The sequence below is a fragment of the Centruroides sculpturatus genome, unplaced genomic scaffold (genome assembly GCF_000671375.1).
Source record: "Centruroides sculpturatus isolate CEXI.00-Female unplaced genomic scaffold, Cexi_2.0 scaffold309, whole genome shotgun sequence".
Taxonomy (NCBI): Eukaryota; Metazoa; Arthropoda; class Arachnida; order Scorpiones; family Buthidae; genus Centruroides; species Centruroides sculpturatus.
The window spans coordinates 360,779-384,054 of record NW_019384521.1 but is presented as its reverse complement, the minus strand read 5'-3'; the positions used below and the strand labels follow the sequence as shown (position 1 = coordinate 384,054).

At 27.4% G+C, this 23,276-nt stretch overlaps 1 protein-coding gene across 2 annotated transcripts in view; it reads right to left on the bottom strand.

Annotated features, from left to right (window-relative positions):
- LOC111622750 (maternal embryonic leucine zipper kinase-like) overlaps positions 1–23,276 on the bottom strand; it is a 38,297-nt gene that overhangs the window by 9,536 nt on the left and 5,485 nt on the right. For both annotated transcript variants that reach the window (XM_023365172.1, XM_023365173.1), the window contains exons 3-12: positions 19,834–19,919; positions 19,646–19,762; positions 19,379–19,522; positions 15,053–15,121; positions 9,491–9,583; positions 5,892–5,990; positions 2,569–2,736; positions 2,398–2,484; positions 1,643–1,741; positions 1,315–1,528 (exon numbers count right to left, since the gene is read on the bottom strand). In XM_023365172.1, the coding sequence (XP_023220940.1) occupies positions 1,315–1,528; positions 1,643–1,741; positions 2,398–2,484; positions 2,569–2,736; positions 5,892–5,990; positions 9,491–9,583; positions 15,053–15,121; positions 19,379–19,522; positions 19,646–19,762; positions 19,834–19,919 (1,176 nt within the window). The remainder of the gene's footprint in view (positions 1–1,314; positions 1,529–1,642; positions 1,742–2,397; positions 2,485–2,568; positions 2,737–5,891; positions 5,991–9,490; positions 9,584–15,052; positions 15,122–19,378; positions 19,523–19,645; positions 19,763–19,833; positions 19,920–23,276) is intronic.

Genomic DNA, 23,276 nt, shown 5'->3' with positions numbered 1-23,276 from the left:
TCTGCCCTAAGTCTAAACAACCATTTACAATTAACAAAAATAAGTTTTATTTATGTTCCCACTATAATAAACATTTTAGATCAATGTTTCTTAATATAGAGCTAAATTTCATACTATTACCCGAGAAAAATAAATTGGATGTCACTAGGAATGGTTTTACCTAACCATTCACACGAATCAACATCGGAATTCTACATAAAACAAATTTTTAACAAACATTATCGCACGAAAAAATTACTTTCTTAAAAATTCAACTAAACTACAAACAATTCGGGGAAACCGGTTTCGAATCCGAACGGTCGAAAATCCCCAAGAATTTTTTGAGGGATGAGCCTGTCCCTGATATATCATGCCCCATCCCTCACCACCAGGCCGCTTCCATTGTTGTTCAGGCCAAATCCATGTTGGATATAATTAAAAGAACCTCAGAGTGTCAGTAGGATGGAAAGATTCAAGTTTATTCTACATGAATGCATCATCTCATTTTCATTTTTATGCTTATCATAGGCTTATTTATTATTACTGCTTGCATTACATGATTTTTATTTAAAAATCTCTCATAAACCATGTACCTTAACTTATATTTCTAAGTATACAGTGATTATTATTTTAAGCTTTAAGCATAGAAGTTTTTATAAAGTATTACAAGTTAGTAGTGATAAATTATATTGGACTTTGAAGTCCAATATATTTATCAAACATGGTTTCAAAAACAACATAGATAAATTATATGTAATTTTTATGATGTCTATTATATTCTATACCATATCTATGAACTGATAATCCTATTATTCTTTTTTTACACCAGAGAATCTTAAGAGGTACTTTAATTTCAGTATTTTGAAAAGAAAAATTAGTAAATTTAATATGGGTAATACAACCAGTTTTGTGGTTAAATTGCCACAAAAAGAATTAGTGAAAATTGATCAGTTTAAATAAATTCAAAAACATGAATTGTGCAGTTAAAAACTTAAATCAGACAAAAATAGAAGAAAAATTAGAAGAGTCCTCAGTATTTAATTTAGTGCAAAATATATATATATATATATTCCATGATTTTAAAATATAAAATATTTTTAATGAAACTGCATATATAAACTTTTTTTATTTATACTTGAGTTTTAAAGATTTAATCATCATTTAAAAGAAAAACTATCATTATTCATATACTCTATGATAAAATTTGATAGGTTGCAAATAATTTTTATAGTTTTCTGTTACTTGTAGTATAGTTTGAATATTAATTAGTTTAATGTCCACTCTTAATTTTAGTTCTTAACAATTCATATATATCTCAAATTTGAATGTTCATACCTTCAACTGTTACTAGTTGCATTTTATTTTTATGTTTTTTTGGTGTTGGAGTCAATGGTAATAGGAAATTTTCTTTATCTGCTTTGTTAATTGCTGAATCTTTCATAGGACTGGCTAATTTTAACAGCTCAACATCATCTAGTCCACTCTCTAGAGAAGTATGACATGGTGGAGAAGAATTAGAGAATTGAATATCTAGATTTCTGTTGCATGTCTGGAACGAAAACATATAAAAAAAGAAATTTAGATGTACAGAAACATAATATAAAAAGGGCATTTGAAGTATAAAAAATTGAAATGTGTGACATAATATTGGATATATACGTACCCTCAATGGAGTTGAGGGACGAGGTAGACGAACAGTTGTACCTTTGCGTTTCTTCAACAGTAACAGAAGATATGTAGAAGTTAAATAATCAAATTTACACTAAAATAAAAATAACATTTAAAGTATATAAATTAATGGAAGTTTAAATGCAAAAACTCAATTTTCATAATAAAATTTTTACTATCATATTTACATTTCATCAAGTCTGAAACTTGTATTTAATGCATAATAATTCTACTTATCAATTATGCAAAAATTTTAATTATTTTGCTATTAAAAAATATACTGTTTTTTATTTATAAAAAATTCAAACAGCTAAATTGAAATAAAATAAAAATTAAAAAACTGTAGTTTTATATATATATATATAAAAAAGACAAAAAGTACAACACTTTTTTGTTTTCTGAAAATAATTATACAAAAAACTGATACAGTTTTTATAATTTATCTATAAGGAAAATGTATAATAAAAATGATTGGTGTAAAAAAAATTTGTCAAACTGTCACTTATATGAAGAAATTTTTGAAAAAAAACTCTACCAAAAAAAGTTTCTATCAAATTCTGACATGCTATCTTATGACAACTGTCAAACATATCACTCTATTGCTATGTCGGCAAAAAATTGTCACAGGAAATGGATATTCTGCAATCTGTGAACTTATTAAATAATGTAATAAGATTGAGACTTATAAATCATTTAAGCTTACTTTTAAGCATTTTATAAATTTAAAGTTTTATTTACTATTTAACTTACTGCAGATAATTCTGACTGTATTGTTTTTCTGGATTTTCTAAAATAAACTGCTAATTCTTCAATGCATTCACTATCTAGTATATCATTCTAAATAAAAAAAAATTATTAGTTTGTTTTTAATTACAACAACTCTTATATAAAATTAAGGAAAATCCATAGTTTTATATTTACCTTATAGATACTTCTCCATTTTACAGGTGTTTCGTATCCCTGCATTAACCATGGATGAGATAAGAGAGCAGTCACTGTAATTCTCTGTTTGGGATGAATTCTAAGCATTTCAGAAATTAATTCTCTACTGCTACTACTCAACCAAGAGGGACAGACATAGTTGCCATTCTGAAAATAAAACTCTGAGCAATTAAAAAATTATATTGTCATATAATAATTAAAGCAGAAAATATTTAAGAGCATAATGATTAATTTAAACTATAAAACATTTATAAAAATATTAAATAATTTATATGTTTTAAATATTAATTTATTCAGAATTAAATTATCTTTAAACAATTGTTTTGAAAATACTGTACCAATAAAATACAATTGTAAGCAGTTTAAGAACTTAGCTAATTTACAAAGCTGTTTCTGTAAGTTTAAAGAATAAAACAAACAATTTGTAAAAACAGAAATATAGATAATTATCAAAAAAATTAAAATAGATTTATACATATTGATTATTTTAAATAGAACAGATAACATTAAACAGATTAATTATATATGTTAGGCTCAAAGACCAAAATCGCTCGAGTGAAAAAAAAATGACAACAACATTTTGTGGCTAATTCAAAACGACCACAAAGCGAAATTCATGTTGTAGCTTTCATGATATTTGACCATGACGCATTCTGGTTAGGTTAGATTAGAAAGGTTACTTTTCAACAACATGTAATCATATGTGAAAATCTGTTGCAGTATCAACATTTTCTAACAACTAATTTACTAAAAATAATTACATTGTCAGGAACTTTTATTAATAAATCAGTCTATTTTTATGAGAATCAAGAATGTTTCAGAGTTATTTAGTTTTACAAGAACTATTATCATGATATTTCAAGTTGCATTTTATGTTCTTTAAGCAACAACTTGCAATTTTTATCAACACAGTATCTTTTATAGTGACACATTATAAACCCTTGCTTACTTCCACATGTTAATGTGGATGCTGAGTAAAGTGTGAAGTTAAGGGTATGTCCTAAATGTTAATAAAGTTACTCTCAGAAATTGTAAATTCATTACTAGCATGAAGTCGATCAAGAAGACCCTTGTTTCTTAACTGAGAGAAACCTGATGGATTAATGCTTATAACAACAGCTAAAACATTTCTGGGAGCTGCACGTCCTCAATCAACATCAGAAACCCTAAATAAAACATTCAAACCAATTTCAATCTGTCCAAGTAACCTAGCCTAACCTAACCAGAACATGTCGTGGTCAAATATCATGAAAACCACGACATGAATTTCGCTTTGTGGTCGTTTTGAATTAGCCACAACACATTGTGGTTGTTTTTTTCCCCTCAATGAGTGACTTTGGTCTTTGAGCCTAACATATATAATATATTCAACAATTTAGCATATTAAAAATACAATTCAGTTATTTTTTATCCTATTTGTTTATATACATTTTACATCATATAAAGATGCACAGGTATAAAGACACTTTCATTTCAGCACAGGATATGTAGAAACTAGTATTTAGAGTATTTAAGTCATACAGTGCTTTTAACAGTTGGTTCCAAAATTTTTTTTATTGTTTTCTTTAAAATTAAAATGAACACTTATTACCAGGAAAAAAGGAGGTTTAAAAAAATCACTTACAATTAAAATATTCAACAATAATGCAAAAGCTGTTTAGCTATAGTAGAAAGTAATAATAAAAATAATGTTTTATTTATTTTTTATTTTATTTGTTTAAGCATACTGGTTTCACCCATAATGCGGGATGTTTGATTACACAATATTTTTATTCAAGGTCTGGGCTAGACAGAGGTTACCTGTAGCCTACTGAAGACAGCCTGGGGAATTTATTAGTCTATGGGAGACTGCAACTTCACATGTAGTATGCATGACAATTTTTTGAACCTTTTATTTGGACAAAAGTTGTATCTTATGAGTTGTAAAATATATTAATCATTGTTTTTCTTACACTAATAGCAAGTATAAAAAAATGTCAATATTAAAAGTTAGTGATAACAAGTTAGAGAATAAATAAACTGTAAGTTATATATTACTACTTATTTATGTTATAGTTGATATAAAACTATAAAAAATGTATTTTTTCTTTACATATTTTGGTGGTAATTCAACTTCACATGTAAAATCCAAATATACATAGTATGTACTGTACATAAAACTGCTATCATTGAATTATTCTTAAATATGCATTTCTAAAAATATTACAAATTGAAGAATAAATAAAAATAAAAATTTGATGTCTTTACATATCCTTCACAACTATAGGAACACAATTAACATAAGCAGAGTGGATCTTTTCTTTGAGCCTTTTTTTTTAATCAATTTACATATTCATAAGCAGAGAGGTGCCTCAAAGGAAAGGTTGATTCTGCTCATGTTAATGGTGTTTCAGAGATTGTAAAGGATTTATGAAGACAAATTTTGATTTGTATTTACTCTTCAATTTGTAATATTTATAAACAGCATTTCTGTATAAATATAAACTGCTTGAATTATAATAACATTCTTAATATTACTTTTAAAACTTAAAAAATTATAGTATTTTTTTTTAAATGTCAGATTTTCTCTTTTATAGTTAGTCAATTAACATCTCAGATGACATCTATTATTATTTTTATTATTATTATTATTAATATTACTTTTAAAACTTAAAAAATTATAGTATTTTTTTTAAATGTCAGATTTTCTCTTTTATAGTTAGTCAATTAACATCTCAGATGACATCTATTATTATTTTTATTATTATTATTTCTTTTTTGCAATATTCACAAATTACTTCAGAATAAATAATACCTCGTACTGTAACCCATGGGAAAGAAGGTACCTATTTCCCCCCTTTACTGTATTAGTTGCACTTTACATGCAAATAGTTCCTCTTCTCCTCCCTTTTCCTCTTCTCAACAAATTGTCAGTTGAGCTTTGTGTTCTAGTATCAAAAGTTGTATTAGGTAAATCCAGATTAACTAATGAATGATGTATATCTGATGATTGCTGCAGATTTGAAGACTGCTGTATATCATGCTTTTGCTGATCTGCTGTATTGGCCTCAAAGATAGCATACCAAGCACTCTATTGAGTATAAGCGATGTGTGTATAGCTGCCTGTTTCTGAAGAATACTAATATCAATGTTGGATTCTAATTGATCTATGTATTTCTTTATGTTTTTTGCCACTATTCCTGTTGTTCCTATTACTATTGGAACAACAGTCATCTGTGTATTTAACAGGCGGTTAACTTCCAATTTCAAAAAATGATATTTACTTATTATTATTATTTACAAAAAATTTTTGTAAACACTACCTGAATTTTTCGATATAAAACAGACATATTTTCATCATCAAAAGGAAGGTAACCACATAATAACGCATACAGAAGAATTCCCATACTCCATATATCAACCTATAAGAATAATTAAACATATTTTAATATATTTTAATGGATTAGACATTTGTGTGTATTACATTTAATTTTGAATTCAAGTAAAATAGTACAAGTATTTTTCACATACAGTAAATCCAAAGAGTAAGTAATTTACTTACTACAGGTTAGTCCCAAAGTGATTACAGTAAACAGATTCTACTGTATGTAAGACATTACAGAAACACATATGAGAAAATACAAACTCAGTAAAACAAAAAAAAATAATAATAATAATACATATATATTGTTAAACTAATCTAGCAGAATACACTTAAATATAGTAAGAACATAGAACACAGAAAAGGTAAATTCAATAAAATAAATATGAAAATAGTAGAAAAATTAGTTCAGAAAACATTAATAAAAAAGATGTAGTCAATTTCCCATAGCTGTGGAGATTGTGCTTTATTCCAACAGTATCTTGTCTCTTGAAATAGAAGACTATTTCTTTATATACAGAATTTTGTATATATTCAATAAGTTTCATAAATTTAAATTGTTTTAAATAACACAGTAGTAAAAAACAATATGAGCTTGCTGGCCTTATCGTTATAATTATCAGACTTATCACACACTTTTCTAATTTCTTCATTTAATGTTTAACATCCCAGAATGTATTTCAGCTTTTTTAATAGCCCTCCTCAGAATCAGAAATGTGTGATAACTCTGATAATTATAACAATAAGACCAGCAAGCTTGTATTTAATAGATTAACAGAGTGAAAGCTTAAATTGTTGTTTTTGATAATTTTACTTTAAAAAAATTTTATAAACATTTCCTTATACAGTAGTAAATTAGTATTTTTGTTATAACATTGTTTCAGATAAATATAAAAATAGTCTATATATTTGAATGTTGTTTGAAACTAATGAATTATATTGTAATATCTTTATGAAGAAAAAATATTTATTATTTTATTTTGAATTCTATATGAATAATACAGGAAACATACTGGTGTTCCAATTAAGAATATCACATCAAAAGTAAACCAAAGTTTATCTTATAACCAAGTCTGTTTTAATCAGGAGACAAAATTCAGTTGGCAAAAAAAAATTTTTTTATTTGCTATGCATTTTGAGATTAAAGTATCCACTCTTCAGACTACAAAAATATATCTGACATTAGCAATCTTAAATTGACAAATTAATAAATACAATAAAAAATTAAATTGCATTTATCATGTAAAGTCAGCCATAGTGATTTAGTTTCTAAATTGTTATATATCTGCATGAATGATTTCTTGAAGATGTAACATCTTTTACATTAAAATAAATAATAACTAAAGAAATTTAAGAGTTTATACTGTAAAGAAAAATCAGTATATTTACAAAGTAAATTTATCTGCGATTTCATATCTAAGCTAAAGCATGCAGTCTATTCAAAAAGTTCTAAAATGTTTAAAAAAAATAAAATTTTATTAATAATTCTAAAAAATAAACTTGTTTCTTAATGTTCTATCTGTTTTCTTAATATCGCAAAGATATATTCTAAAACTGTCTTCTTTTAATAATCTCAAACTTTTCATTGTCTGGATGGGATTTAGCAAGTATTCTTCCTTTAATATCTTACATAAAGGTACAACAGTAAGCACACAATAAAAACCACAACAGTACATGTTTTGCTAAAAAAATTGAGAAAAGTTACAGTTGTGTGCATTTTTAAAAAAATCAGTTTTTTAATACTAAAATACTACTTTGATTAATGTAGCATTTGTTGTTACTAAAAGTAAAGTAAGCACAAAGTTTAATAGCTTCTAGACTTAATTAGGGTCTTTGAACATTTTTCAAAGGAAGAGCTAATCTTATTCTTGTATAGCACTTTGAATTTTGTTATAAATACAACATTTATAAACTGTAATTATTTTTAAAGTAAAATAAAATTAAAATATGTTAATATTTAATTATTATTTAAGTATTTCTCTATCAGATTTAGCCAGTCTAATTCTTTATTTATATAAATTTTTATCTCATTACTTGTTAAATACTATAATACTGTAATAATCATCAAATTAACTATCATTATTAAACTAAAAATGCCAGTTACAACTTCATTATAACAACATCACTAGTATAAGTTATAATAATGTAATAAGTTTAAAAGTATAGTATTTACTAATACTATTATATATTATTATGAAATTAAGACTAATATCGTATAGGGATACAAAATAAGGTATTTCAGTGAGAAGAAATGTTTTAATTTTTTCAAAGAAATATTTACTATTAGTGCAAATCTTAATATATAAAGTAAATGAAATTAACAAGTAGAAAAACCCAAACATAGAAAAATATCAAAACCAAACATGTATTTAGACCTGGTTTGAATCTAAATTTAAATTCATTAGTAAATTATCAAATGATTAACTGTTAGATAACTTATTTGGAATAGTTATTTTATTACCAAATATTTTATGATTATACAATGGGGGGAACTAATTTTTATGATAGAGTTGATAATTTTGGATATTACTTGTTAGCATCTGTAAATATTACATCTGAATCAATATAAAATTTCATAACATCTAAATAATAGTAATAATTTAATTTTTAAGATAATGAAAATGGATTCATGATAAATTAATTTGAAGTAATATATTACAATTTTACAGTTAGAATATATTGCTAATGAAGTAACTTGAATCATAAGCATATCTATCTGTAATTTTTGTAAATATTCTGTATGCCCAGTAAAAATTTAATATCCCAATAAAATATTTTAGTTGAAAATATTTAAGCAATACAATATTTTTAATGAATAGAGAAACACAAGTATTAAGATTTCTTTAATTTAAATGTTTTTAAACTTATAATTGGAAGATGTAAATTTATTAAAAATAACTTATTTCTAAATCAGAATATATAAATTTCATATATTGAATACTTATAGGATATACAGCAACAGTTTTTATAAACACTTTAAATACTATATTTTTTTAAATTTTATCAACTGACAGTATTATCTATTTTATTATGTTTATATTTATTTTAAAATAACTTCATTGAGCATCTATTTGTAAAATTTTTTAATATATGAATGTATATATAAAATAGTTATAATATTGTTATTTTCTGAAATTAAAAATTACAGTGTACTGTACATATATCTATTGACATTTTTTCCTTTGAAATATCTTATGACAATGTTTTTAGTTTAATATGTAATATAAAAATATGCAAAAATATTAATTTAATATTCATAATGTTTATGAAAATTATTTTGAGGACATGTTAATGCTCATGTCCTAATCTTAGTTAATCCTAAATATAAAATAAAATTATCATTCAGTTTTATATAAAAAAGATATTTAAGAAAAAAATTGATTAAAAACATTTTTTATCTTTAAATTAATAATAAAAATATCTTAATTTTAAAATAAATATATTTTTTATAAAAATGTAGCTCAAAATCTTAGGATTCAAAATTTCAATAAGGAATAATTATATTGCAACTATTATCAATTAACAATATTATCATATTACTTCATTTCCAAAATACTGTTTTCCACTGATAAGTTCTGGTGCTGCATAAGCTGGACTTCCACAACATGTTGCCAAATGACTTGTCATTCCACCCTAAAATAAAAGTATATATATTTGTAAAATATATTTAATTAAATATAAAGTTTTAAAAAGTTTCTATTGGTTCATATTTAAAAGTGTATGTTATGAATTATGTTTAAACATTAATTAATAAGGTGTATTGCCCATTATATTAACATTACTTGAATTATTCCTATAATAACAGTCATATTATATTATATAAGATTTTGAAAAATTCAATGTATAGATTTTACAATTTAAAATGTATATTTAATATTTTTCATCTGACAATAACTTTACATATATGATTATTTCAACTTATCAGGTAACTCTTAATTTTTGATTTATTTTATATTTACAAGATAAAAACAGTAACAGATAAATGTAATTATATTTAAGTTATTAAAAGTAAAAACAATATTAAAATAAGAATTAAAATTGCAACATTTAAATATCTCTGTTTTTAAACTTGACCAAGTTTTTTTGAAATTATGAATTTATTTACTACTAGTAAATAGTATAACAAATCCAAGTACAGAGTTTTAGTTAAATGATATATAGTAAAACCCTATGTTGAAGTTTAAGGGTAAAAAAAAATCCCAGTTTAATAATTCCAAGTTTAATACCCTAATTTCTCAATTTTTCTTTGGCCATAAGTTCATCATTTCTTGAGAATCTGTTCACAATGTTATAAACATTGTATACAGTCTATGTTACATTTGATGCATTGTCAAGGCATCCCTTATGTCCCAATCAGAATGCTGGTAACATACTGTATCAGTAAAAGAATGTTGACAGAAAAATGTAATGGCATGAAGTCATAGTATTTGTTTATCTTAATCATTTGTATTTGCACAAAATATAAGAGCAAATAAAGATTGTGGGGTTCAGGGGCCGTAAAGATTTTTTTACCTACTTTTTTAGGTAGAGTCCTGCCACCAGGTGTGTTTTATCGGACACACCGCCGTTTGAGATGAAATGGGTGATTAAGGCGCGAGGGTAAGAGTCACTCTGAAGTCCAGGAATGAGCCTCTCAGGAGGAAGAATGCAGAGTCAGATGTAACCAATTTAAGGACATTTATTAACGTAAACGAAAGTTTAGAACAATTATAAAAGCTGATTTTGGAAATTTGCCTATTCTTATCTATTCAACAAGGGGGTACCTAACAGGGGGTATTTTGAACTTATGCGACTCACAACATACCAGGTAAACAAGATGTCTTCTCTTGTGACATGGATCTGACAACCAAGACTGTGGAGGTTTCTGGTGTTCGCTGCACTTCGTCTTGTGCTTGCTCGTTTTTGAGTCATCTTCTCTCGAACCATTCTTTCTCTGGTTGGAGCTGTGTCCATAACTGCTGACTATCTCACTGTCTCTTTCTGGCTGGTCTGTGTCCTCATCTCTGACTGCCTTTCTCTGACTGGAGCTCTGCTTTTAAATCTTTCCAGCATGAGAAAGTTCATCATCAGGTGATGATTCATTGGCAGTGTCATCATTGTAGCTGAGGCAGTGTTTTCTCATTTGATGATGACGTTGAGCTTTCATAGAGTCATCTCTGAGTTGGTGTTTTCTTATTCCTGACTTGACATGACTCATCTTTGCTCTTAGTCATTGTTTGTTGATTGCTTTGACTAAGTTCTTCATGTAAACATTGCCAAAAACAAAGGGGGATGCAATGTTCNGCAGAGTCAGATGTAACCAATTTAAGGACATTTATTAACATAAACGAAAGTTTAGAACAATTATAAAAGCCAATTTTGGAAATTTGCCTATTCTTATCTATTCAATGAGGGGGTACCTAACGGGGGGTATTTCGAACTTACGCGACTCACAACATACCAGGTAAACAAGATGTCTTCTCTTGTGACATGGATGTGACAACCAAGACTGTGGAGGTTTCTGGTGTTCGCTGCACTTCGTCTTGTGCTTGCTCGTTTTTGAGTCGTCTTCTCTTGAACCATTCTTTCTCTGGTTGGAGCTGTGTCCACAACTGCTGACTATCTCACTGTCTCTTTCTGGCTGGTCTGTGTCCTTATCTCTGACTGCCTTTTTCTGACTGACTGTCCTTCTAACTAAACGATGTCCTCCTCTCTGACTGACTTTCACTGACTGGAGCTCTGCTTTTAAACCTTTCCAGCATGAGAAAGTTCATCATCAGGTGATGATTCATTGGCAGTGTCATCATTGTAGCTGAGGCAGTGTTTTCTCATTTGGTGATGACGTTGAGCTTTCATAGAGTCATCTCTGAGTCGGTGTTTTCTTATTCCTGACTTGACATGACTCATCTTTGCTCTTAGTCATTGTTTGTTGATTGCTTTGACTAAGTTCTTCATGTAAACATTGCCAAAAACAAAGGGGGATGCAATGTTCTCCATTTTTATATATATATCCTTTATAATTTTTGATTATTTGGTTGCTTCTTCCTCCTTTCTTTGGCATGTTGTGAGATTTCTGATAGTTGAATAAACTGTTTTATTCTAGTTAATTGATATTAAAGAAGGGGGTCCCTAGATTGGTAAAATTGGCGAATTTCCTCTTACAACTTCAGTTGTTATTCAAGATACAATTAAGGTTCACGCGAATACATAATTAAAAAAGATATAAAGTAAATAAACAAAAATTATTACAAATAACAGTTTACAAATGTATATATATATACGAGGGCTGTTCGGAAAGTTCGCGGCCTCAAATAGAACAACAAACAAAATAATGTTAAAACTTTTTTTATTTTTCAATGTAGTCTCCTTTATTAGCAATGCACTTATTCCAGCGATGTTCTAGCTTTTTTATGCCATTACAATAGGTCGATTTGTCAAGGTGTGCAAAATACTCGTTTACTTCAGAAATGACTTTGTCATTTGAGTGGAATCTCTTTCCAACCAAGAATTATTTTAAATTTGGAAAAGGGTGGAAGTCACTGGGGGCCAAATCAGGTGAGTACGGTGAACGTGGAACTAATTGGAAGCTAAGTTCGTTTATCCACGTTTGTTCAGTGATTCTGGCATATCGTGGTGAAACAGAACCTTCTTCAAGTGTGGCCTCTTCGATTTCTTTCTTCAGTTTCTCCAAAAGTATACAGTAATAGACAGCATTGATGGTCTTTCCTCTTTNCAGCCAAACAATATGTAAAATTGCTTCTAAATAATGAAGTTAAATTTCCACATAACAACTTTTTAAAAATTTGTAACCATTTTAAAGCACAAAGTGCTCTCTACTGATTTATCCTAAATGGTTTTGTTTTCATGTTTACTCTTGTCTATTTTCTACTGTCAAATTAAAAATGGAAAAGAAGCAAATTTGAGCAATTTTATTGTATTAGTTCAATATGGGACATAAAGCAGTAGAAACTGCACACAATCTCAACTAAGCATTTGGTGAAGAGACAATTAGTGAATGTACAGCTCAACATCGATTCCAAAAATTTCTTCATGGAGATGAGAGTCTTGAAGATGAGGTAGGTCATAGATGTCCTGAAATTGATGTTAACTAATTTAAGGTGATTATTGATGATGATCCCCACAAAACAACTTGAGAGGTTACAGAAGAACTAAACTTTAACCATCCAATATTAGTTTGACATTTGCACCAAATAAGAAAATCAAAAAAGTTCAATAAATGAGTGCCACGAACTGAATGAATATAAAAAAAATTCACCATTATAAAATCTGCTCTATGCTTCTTTTGCACAACAAAACTGACCTGTTTCTTAATTGCATTATGACATGTGAAGAGAAGTGTATGACAATCATTGGCATTCCATGCAGTAACTGGACCAAGATGAACCACCAAACAACACTTCCTCAAACCAAAGCTGCACCAAAAGAACATTTAAAGTTACTGTTTGATGGTTGGCAAGTGGAATTATCCACTACAGTTTCTTGAATCCTGGTGAAACTATCACAACGGAGAAGTATTGTCAGGAAATCAACAACATGCACCAAAAACTAATGTTTACATATGACATTGATCAATTTGAAAAGGACCGATTTTTCTCCATAACAATGTCTGACCAGATGTCTCAAAAATGACTGTGCAGAAATTAAATGAACTGGACTATGAAACTCTACCTCAACTAGCTTACTCACCAGACCTCTCTTTGACTGTCACTTTTTCAAGCATCTTGACAACTTCCTGCAAGAGAAGAATTTCAACGACCAAGTAGCAGCCTAAAATACATTTAAAGAATTTATTGTTTCAGGATTTTTGAAATCTATACTACTAAAATAAATAGACTTCTTACTTGTTTGCAAAAATGTGTAGATTCTAATGGTTCTTATATCAATTAATTAATAAACTTTATTCTAAGCTGAGATATACTGTTTTAAAGTTAATGAATGAAAACTGCAATTATTTTTGCACCATCCCATATGATATACTGAACCAATACATTTTGCATTTATATATACATTTATAAGTGTAAGCGAATATTTACATTTTGTAAATATAGAAATATATTGTCAAGTGATATTTTGCAAAAAGAATTATGGACAGAAATTTCAACATACAACTTTCCATTGTAATTATTTAATAATTTCTTCATTTTATTCATTATATAAGTTGTAATTTTTGGTTTTTATGTTTACATACAAGGACAGCATGAAAGTTACAGCCTAGGAATGATAAAAATGTTAAATCTGTCCATATTTAGTTATTATACAGTATTTGCTAAACATCAATGTAATATTATCACACTGTAATATCATAGCAAAGTCAAAGCACAACTATTCTCTCTCAAATCTATTATACTGACTTTTAAATAACAGTAACTACAATTTTGCACACAAACATTATACAACTTTTAGTTAGATTTCTGGCTTACCACAGACTGATTAAAAATGAATAATTCCTGTGACCATATTTATATTTATAATGTCAACTTCATAATAAAAGTTTGAAAATATCTGTCACATTTAATCTAAAGCATTCATTTAAGTGTTTCATTCTTGAAGAACTGATTAGTCTTTATACTTACCAATTTTCACAATCCATTATAAATCAGGTATTTGTAAAATTGAAAAAAATAAAATCATCCTTTAATAGTCAAAATTTAGCAAGTTGTTTTAGTAATGAAAAGTAAATAAAAGTGCTCATTCAAATAAGATTAAAAAAAATTTATTTATTTATTGAATATATAAACACTATTGTGAAAAACATACTTTCATCATGATTAGTGAAAATTATTTTCCTAAAAAAAATGACAAAGCATTTGTAAAGTTAGAGTGAAATATGTTCTGGATATCATTTATTATTTGTAAATGTCTAAGTAATAAACAATAAATTTTATAATGGAAAATGAATCTTATGCAGATATATAAAGAATGGAAACATTTTACTGCATTAAATTAGTTAAATCTAGGATGAATGTGATACTTTTGAATAATAATGTTTAAGAAAAATTAAGTGTTAAATAAGAAACCATATCATAATTAGTAAATTAATAAAACATTTTCAAAATTATATATAACATACAACTTTAAATAAATTGTGAAAAATCTCCTTACTTTTGGTCTTGCACATAATCCAAAATCAATCAATTTTAAATTCTGATCTTCATCCAAAAGAAGATTTTCCTTTAATAATGATAATCATATTCAACAAAAAAAGCATATAAATATGTGGATACTTTATAATCTTTAAGCATTAAAAATATCCCTTATAAATTATATTTTGATATTGTAAAAAGAAATATCATTAACAAAAAATATTTGCATTTATAACATAATAATGTATAATATTTTTTATATTAATATACAAGGACTATTCTGAAATCAATGTCTGATTGGCTAGTAAAAAAGCCTCAAACAGAGGAAAACATTTATTATATACAAAATTTATATACATATGTAAACCACATTTCGACATTGTTGCCACCCAAAATCAGGCATGTCCATTATGGCAAAGGCTTTTGTAATCCCTTGTCAAAAATTATCACTACCAGGTTACCTAACAGGTTGTTGAGTCCTTCCATGAGATCCTTGGTTTCAAGGCTCTGGGTAGTCACAGCCAGACCTTCATCTTGCTAAAGATGATAGTCACTTGGTACCAAGTCCAGGCTATAAGGGAGTGGTCAAAAATCTCCCAGGTGAACTCTTGAGTAAAGTCTTTCAGCAAACTGCAGTATATGAGGCAGGAAAGCAATACCCTTGGTGAGCATTCCACATCTTATCTGTTATTTTGGATTGATCTTCATAATTTCATCAGTATTTTATATTAATCGTCTAATGTTATTGTTTTACTTGGTACCATAAATTACATAACCAAAATTTCATTGTGATCTCAGAAGATTATGGCCATCATTTTTCAGTTTGAAAGGGTTGGTTGGAAATTCTTGGATTGTTTGAGAATGTGTATGCATCCATTGTTTTGATTGTTTCTTTGTCTCTGCATTCAGAAATAGAATCTGTGTCTCATCCCCAGTTATGATCATGTCAAGAAATTCATCTCTTTTCTGGCAGTGCAAAAGAAACAAAGCTAAACCCATTCTTTGATGCTTTGTGAACATCAATCAGTTGTTTTGGTATCCACTGGGCACAAAACTTGTGATAGCCTAATCTCTGTGACAATATAAAATAAAGTAGTCCTCATAATTTGAATAAATTCAACAGAAAGACTTGAAATTATAAAACTTTTTCATTCAAAATATTAACACATACCACATAGCTGGCAGGAATGACAATGATAGGATCCACATTTACTCAATAGCTACTTTTGCAAATAAAAAAAAACTGAGCAATAAGACAGCATTCAGTAATATTAACATCTATTAATTCTATATACAATGTGATATATTACTATTGTAACCAGTTTATTTTTACCAGCCAATTGGAAATGGATTTTGGAATAGCCCTCATATAATATATTACATATTGATATTATAATGTACAACTGTTGTACATGGTATATAATTACAAGTTAAAATTTAATCCTTTATGTAAAATATTAGTTGATAAGAAATTTACGTAAAAATTTTGAATCAAACTAAATGCTTCACATAAATCTAAAGTAATTTTGACAAAAATTTACATAATTTTTAGATTCCTCTGTAAAAGTTATTTTCTTCTCTCATTAAAATTAGTAAAATTTTAATAATATAAAAATTTTAAAGTTTAGTATTACATTAAATATATTAACATCTTTCCCTCACATACCTTTACACACATCTGCTTATTAAAATCATGGATATTGTCATCAGTTGCCTAACATTATCAGACAGCATATCGAAGACAAATGTTTACAATACACTTACTTTAATCAAAAGTTTCAATTACATAGTTATAAATTTTAGGTACAAAGGTCTTTTAAACAGTCAATATGTGACTGATAACATCTTTTAATGATTATGGGTTATCTGTCTTAACCAAGCTTTGAACATTACTGTTAATTGTTTTAATCATTAGGCTTGTTGTAATTTAAATTGATAGCTTACTTCAATTAAAAAAACTGAAGCAAAAACATGTGAGGGTCACATAACTGAAAATGGGGTTGTCACATAATAGTAAATCCTGTAAGAGACTGATCACATGGGATGACAGACTTTTTCTGACATGACTTGAGTTTTTATTTTTGCATAGGTTATGAGTATTCTTATGGGGACTTTGGGTAAGCAAACAGAGAAGAAATTCGAGAGGCAACATGGAAGCAATTAACTCAAAAGCAGCATTAAGACAAAACACATTTATTTACAACTATTACTCTAACATACATGAATAACTAAGTAATAAATACACTAATCTATCAATTAACTTGCAAGTATTGAGAGAAAGATTATAATTGGTAATACTTGATGATATTTACCTGGGGTCTCAAAAAACAGTCCTTCATAGTCATTCTGGGAGTTTTTAGTCTTTGTTGGTGTATAATGTTCTTACAACTCCTTAGAAGTAACCCATCACAGAAAGAGGGCACTATATAATCTAGCAAACAAGAGCTAAATGAGGAGCCTTTTCGACGTGAAACAGGAAAAATCAAAGGACATGGAAACTCTGAGGCAGACAGAAGAGCAAATATCTCAACTTATCATTTCTTTTATATTTTTCCTTATTATAAGTGTATCAATACTTGATCAAATTTGGCAAGATCATATATGGCTTTTAACTGTCATCCAATCCTAAATTTTAATAAGAACTTTCTTGGATGAGTAAATAGCTTAGGAAGATGTGTCATAGTAGAAGGAAAGTTAGAAGTCAATAAAAGTTCATTAACTTCCTTTATGAAATTTATGAATTTAAGCTTAATTAATCTTTTCACAAATATTAATTCCATAAATTATTAGAAAAGGCAACCTGGGTCATCTCAAACATATGAGCATAGTTCAGTTATTCTGCTTGAATTGCACTATGGACATTAATGAACATTTAAAAAACAGAAAAATGAAGGTATTGTGGAAGACTTCAATCAATGATTTTCTGTAGAAACCAAATGTTCATGTCAATGCTGAAAAAGTCAGCTTAAAAGTCAGATTGCAAATATTTCAAAGCAACAAATACAACATACCTCAACAGATCTCCATCTTGACAGTTGACATAAATCCAATATAGTATATACAATTGAAAAAGAACACTTTATATTTAATAAAGCAATTTACCAGCTATTATAAAATGTATTATAGAGAATGTAAAGTTTGTATGGTTATATGACTGTCAGTACAGTTGCTTTGTTTTGTTTCAACTATATGTGCTTTGCACACACTAATGATATTTGTCCCATAAAGCATTCATAATAGACATAACTTTGAATAGTCTTGCTATGTATATTATGGGATTATAAATTGAGTTATATGTAGTTGGTTGTCTCAATAGAACAATAAATTCAAGAAAGCACATAACAAGATGGACAATGCTGATTTATAATTGCTGAACAACAAAAATCTATAAATGCCAACTTGCTTCAAAAATTTTGTCCTGATGACATCTAAAAGCTGATAAAAAATACCTGATTTATCATGCAACACTGAACCATTCTACAAGCTATAAACATGCAACACTTGGATAATAAAAAAAGAATCACATGTGTTATGCTGTTCAAATATGTCATAAATGACAAACAAACTTTTGATATTGGGAAAAACACTAAGCCTCAATACCTTATGTAGCTAAGAATGAAACAATTAAGAATTATACTAATAAGAACTCATAGATAAATTTTGAAATTAAGAAATAGCTAATGAATTGCTACATAAAATTATAATAAATGTCAAGAAAGATTTCTTGTCAATTATTTGGGACAGTCTCATTGAAAAACATCCCATTTGGAACTTGTCTTTCAACACCACATCTTTGGGGCAGTTAACAGAAATGGAAATCATGAAGAATTTACCTATGTATAGGTAATAGGTATCTCTTGATTAATGCAGTTAATTAATCCCTCGATGCTACTGCATATATCAAAATTGCATTAATGAAATAGGGTGTTAATGTTAAATAAAGACAGCTGTTAAAGCCATGTTAATTAAAACTTCTGCATATATAAATAAATTGCTGCAATTAATTTTGAATGTTAATCAAATCCGACATTAAGCAAGAGATATCTGTATTGTAAAAAAGTGGTAAAATATATCATTGAAGCAATTAATGTTCGATACATATATAAAATTAAAAAATTATATTTAGCATAGTTATTTTTTTATCTGTTATCATTTGTTTCAGAATTCATTTAAACTTTTAAAATAAATGTTTTAAATTATCATTTTTTAATCTAGAGAGCTTTACTATTGGATATTCTAGCTATAGTGTTTTGTAATGACATACTTAGATATAAAATATTGATAAATTACTAATAAGAATTTATACTGTAAAATTTTATCATTTTAAATAATGAAATATTCTTACAGGTTTGAGGTCCCTATGAGCATAACCTTCATTATGAATATAAGCAATGGCAGAAACAATTTGGCGAAAGAAATGCCTTGCTTCTTTTTCTCCTAACTTATCTTTTACTACTATATAATCAAACAACTCTCCACCTGGACAATACTGAAAGTTTTTAAAAAATATATTTAGAATTCACAATTTTTTGACAAAATGATTTATTTCAAAAAAAAAAAATCACTTTATTCAATTCAGCATACATAAGTACAGTATATTCAAACAACTTACCTCTAGAATAAGAAATATTTCATTTTGTGTTTCTATTACTTCATACAATTTGCAAATATGTTGATGACTGAGATCTTTCAGTGCTTTGATTTCTAATTTCACACGAGGCAGATCCTCCTTTTATAAAATTTTATTATTTATTTCTTAAAATGTTTTGAATATAATTAAGTACAAAATATTAAATTTACCCCAAGAGACTTTTTGTTCATAATTTTAATAGCAACTTTCTCTCCCGTTAACACATGTATTGCTAATTTAACTTTAGCAAAGCCTCCTATAAAAACAAAATATAATAATAAAATTGCAATAATTAAAAAGTGTACTTCTTTTACAATAAGAATAAGTTTGAATCTAATTACATAAATAGAAACAAATTTTTTATTGTCACTTTGTAAGTAATTATGTAATACTGATATTTTATATGTGACAACCTTAATCTAGGCTATTTGTTAAGAAATATCTATTTAGAAATAAAAAGAAATGCTATATTTCAGAATTAAATTTTGTTAAATTATTTTAAATTAAGTTTAAATTAAATCTGAAGATCAAAAATGTTCATTTTAGGGATAATATTTACATAATTAAATTTTATTTATTCTGTCACTTATGTCACATCCCACAGGGAGAAAGGTAGTTCAGAATGTTACAATAGTATAACAAGGGGAGAGAAGAGGAATTGTCCTTGTAATGTCATGCTTTACATTTAGTATTAATCAGTAGCATACAAACATTTTTAACACAATATGTCACATTCTAAACATATTCTTTAAAATTTTAGTTTTTATATAAAAACATTAAAAGATAGGAAAAATTAAATGTATATTATACAGTTACTTTATTATGTCTGGTAATAAAATCTGTTATGGCCACAACAAAGTTATTGGTGCTATTTCTGTGACTACAATAGTTCGGAATTTATATCACTATTTAAATATGTAAATAGTAAAAATTTATATTCTCACTATTTGTATGTTACAAATAACTCATCAGTCATTTTTTTACAAGTCTGAAAGTCAAATGAATTTTAAGATAAGTAATGTTATGAAATTGTTGTGCTGTGCTATGAAGTCACAGGTTGTCTTTGTTTCAAAGTTCTGTTAAGTTAAACAAGGTAATTTTGTATATACATGACACTTCAATATTGATTAGGGCACAGAACTCAGATCAAGCCCACTAGTATATTTACAAGTTAAGGAATTATTTACCATGTTAGACTTGTTACAAATGTTTGAATTTTTAAAAATTCAAAGTTCTTTTATTTTCAGATTGTCATCAAAGAAAAAGGAAATGTTGAGAAGCTATAATTGATGTTTTCTAAACCTGTAGACTGCAATGCCTCTCATGGATTGAAGGGAAACAAACTTTGAATTTGACTTTCTATACTCCATCCCAATAAATGAACTCTGTAAGCAGTAGCAAAGTGAAACTTTTTTAAAATTACTTTTCACTAAATGCTTTTGGACTTTTTTATTTATTATCAGAGTTGGTTTGATCTAACATTAAAGAGATCAGAAAGGGAGAGACTTTTAAAACATTTCAAAAACTGACATTTATAGAAGTGGTTAGAACAATTCAAACCAAATCAACTCTGATGATGGGCAAATCACTTAGTGGAAAATAGTTTTAAGAGGTTGAACTATATGGTAAGCAATTGTAAAAAATGAACTTTTGAATTTGTTTGGAATAATTTATTCAGGAATGTAATGCAAAAAATGTTGAGTGAATAGATGTTGACAGCATAGACATGACAAGACAAAGTGAAACAGTTGTTCTATTGTTATAGCACATAATGGAGGAAAGAAGTTGATGAAAAACTTTGCTTTTACTAGCACAACTTTATTTAAAACAAAAAGAATACTGTAAGGCAGAACATTTCCTTATGTTTTGAGAGGTGATGATCAATTCATAAAAACTACATCTGGTCCTCAAAACTTCTCTCCTTCTACTATACATTTTTCCATAAACTTGTAAACCCTTCCTCTTCTGAGAAGATGCAAATGTAGTAATCACAAAAGCATTCCTATGGTCACATGCTTCTAACATACCTGTTGTGTCAATTGAGAGCACCTTATAAACTCTTGGGAATGAAATAATTTGCTAGCAAGTTGCAGTGAAAAGAAATTCAGTAATTCCATTCAATTCAATAATACTATTGTTATGTAGTGTTTTATTTTGATAAAAATGTAAATAAATCATTTTATGTTAATATCCATTACATAATGCAGTGTATAAATACACTGAATTATTACAACATAAATGTTGTAATAATTCAGGCTATATTGCAGGTTTAATAATAAGGCTTTTCAGAGAGCTGACAATTCCTAAAAATGACATTATTTGTGTGGGAAGCTTTGTAATAATGTGACAATGAATGACAAAGAAACAAGAGAATTAACAATGTGGAATTTTAGTGTAACATCATTTTTGAATGGTCCATTACAATTCTAAATACAGGTATACCTCGCCTTACGTCGGTAATTGGTTCCAGGAAAACGACGTAAGTCGAAAAACGACGTAAGTTGAATTTACTTATCTCCGAATCTACTTGTCACTAGGCTAAACCATAAATTACCATTCCTGGTTTTGTATTTTATTTATTAATGCATTTTTAATAATATATGGTTAATAAAAATCTATTTTAAGCTTACAAACAAATAAATTTTAGTTTTTAATATAGTACAGAAAAAAGTATTCTAAATTTACGAATGCATGTACAGTAAATACAGAACATACTAGTATATATTTTAATATGATTTTATGTGCTTTAAACGCTTTTCTAGTGATATTATGACTTCAGTATTTGTGGCAGACGGATGTAAACTCGAATAAAATGACTTAAACTTGATATTTATTTTTTCATATTTTTTTGACAAACGACGTATAATCGGGAACGACGTAACTCGAAACGACGTAAGTCGAGGTATGTCTGTAATTTACCAACATGTTTTAGTTGTGAATTTGTCTCTTTAATCCGATTTTCAGTTCGGTAGACTATCATATACAGCTTTCAGGTTATGAACTTCTTTTATTGGTTTGTCATATGCATTTCGGACTCAATTGTAATTTAAGTCCCTCTTCAGTACAAACTCAGATTCTGTTTTCTAAAAACCTCGGTGTATAATTGGTAACGTTGAAAAAGATTAAAAATACAGCCATTTAAAAAACACTTCAACTACATTAATACGTTGCACACTTTACAATTGTTCATAAAAACCTTTATAATTACAACTTTTTTCAAGAAAATTCGTATGTTCTTTATTGAAATGTTGCAGCAATAATAAACATTTTTTTTTTTCAGGTTAATAACACGTGGTAATTACTATTAACACACTTAAGAGGATACATCCACACTTTTACAATATATGTTGTATTAATCATATATTGTAAAAGTGTGGATGTATCCTCTTAAGTGTGTTAATAGTAATTACCACGTGTTATTAACCTGAAAAAAAAAAATGTTTATTATTGCTGCAACATTTCAATAAAGAATATACGAATTTTCTTGAAAAAAGTTGTAATTATAAAGGTTTTTATGAACAATTGTAAAGTGTGCAACGTATTAATATAGTTGAAGTGTTTTTTAAATGGCTGTATTTTTAATCTTTTTCAACGTTACCAATTATACACCGAG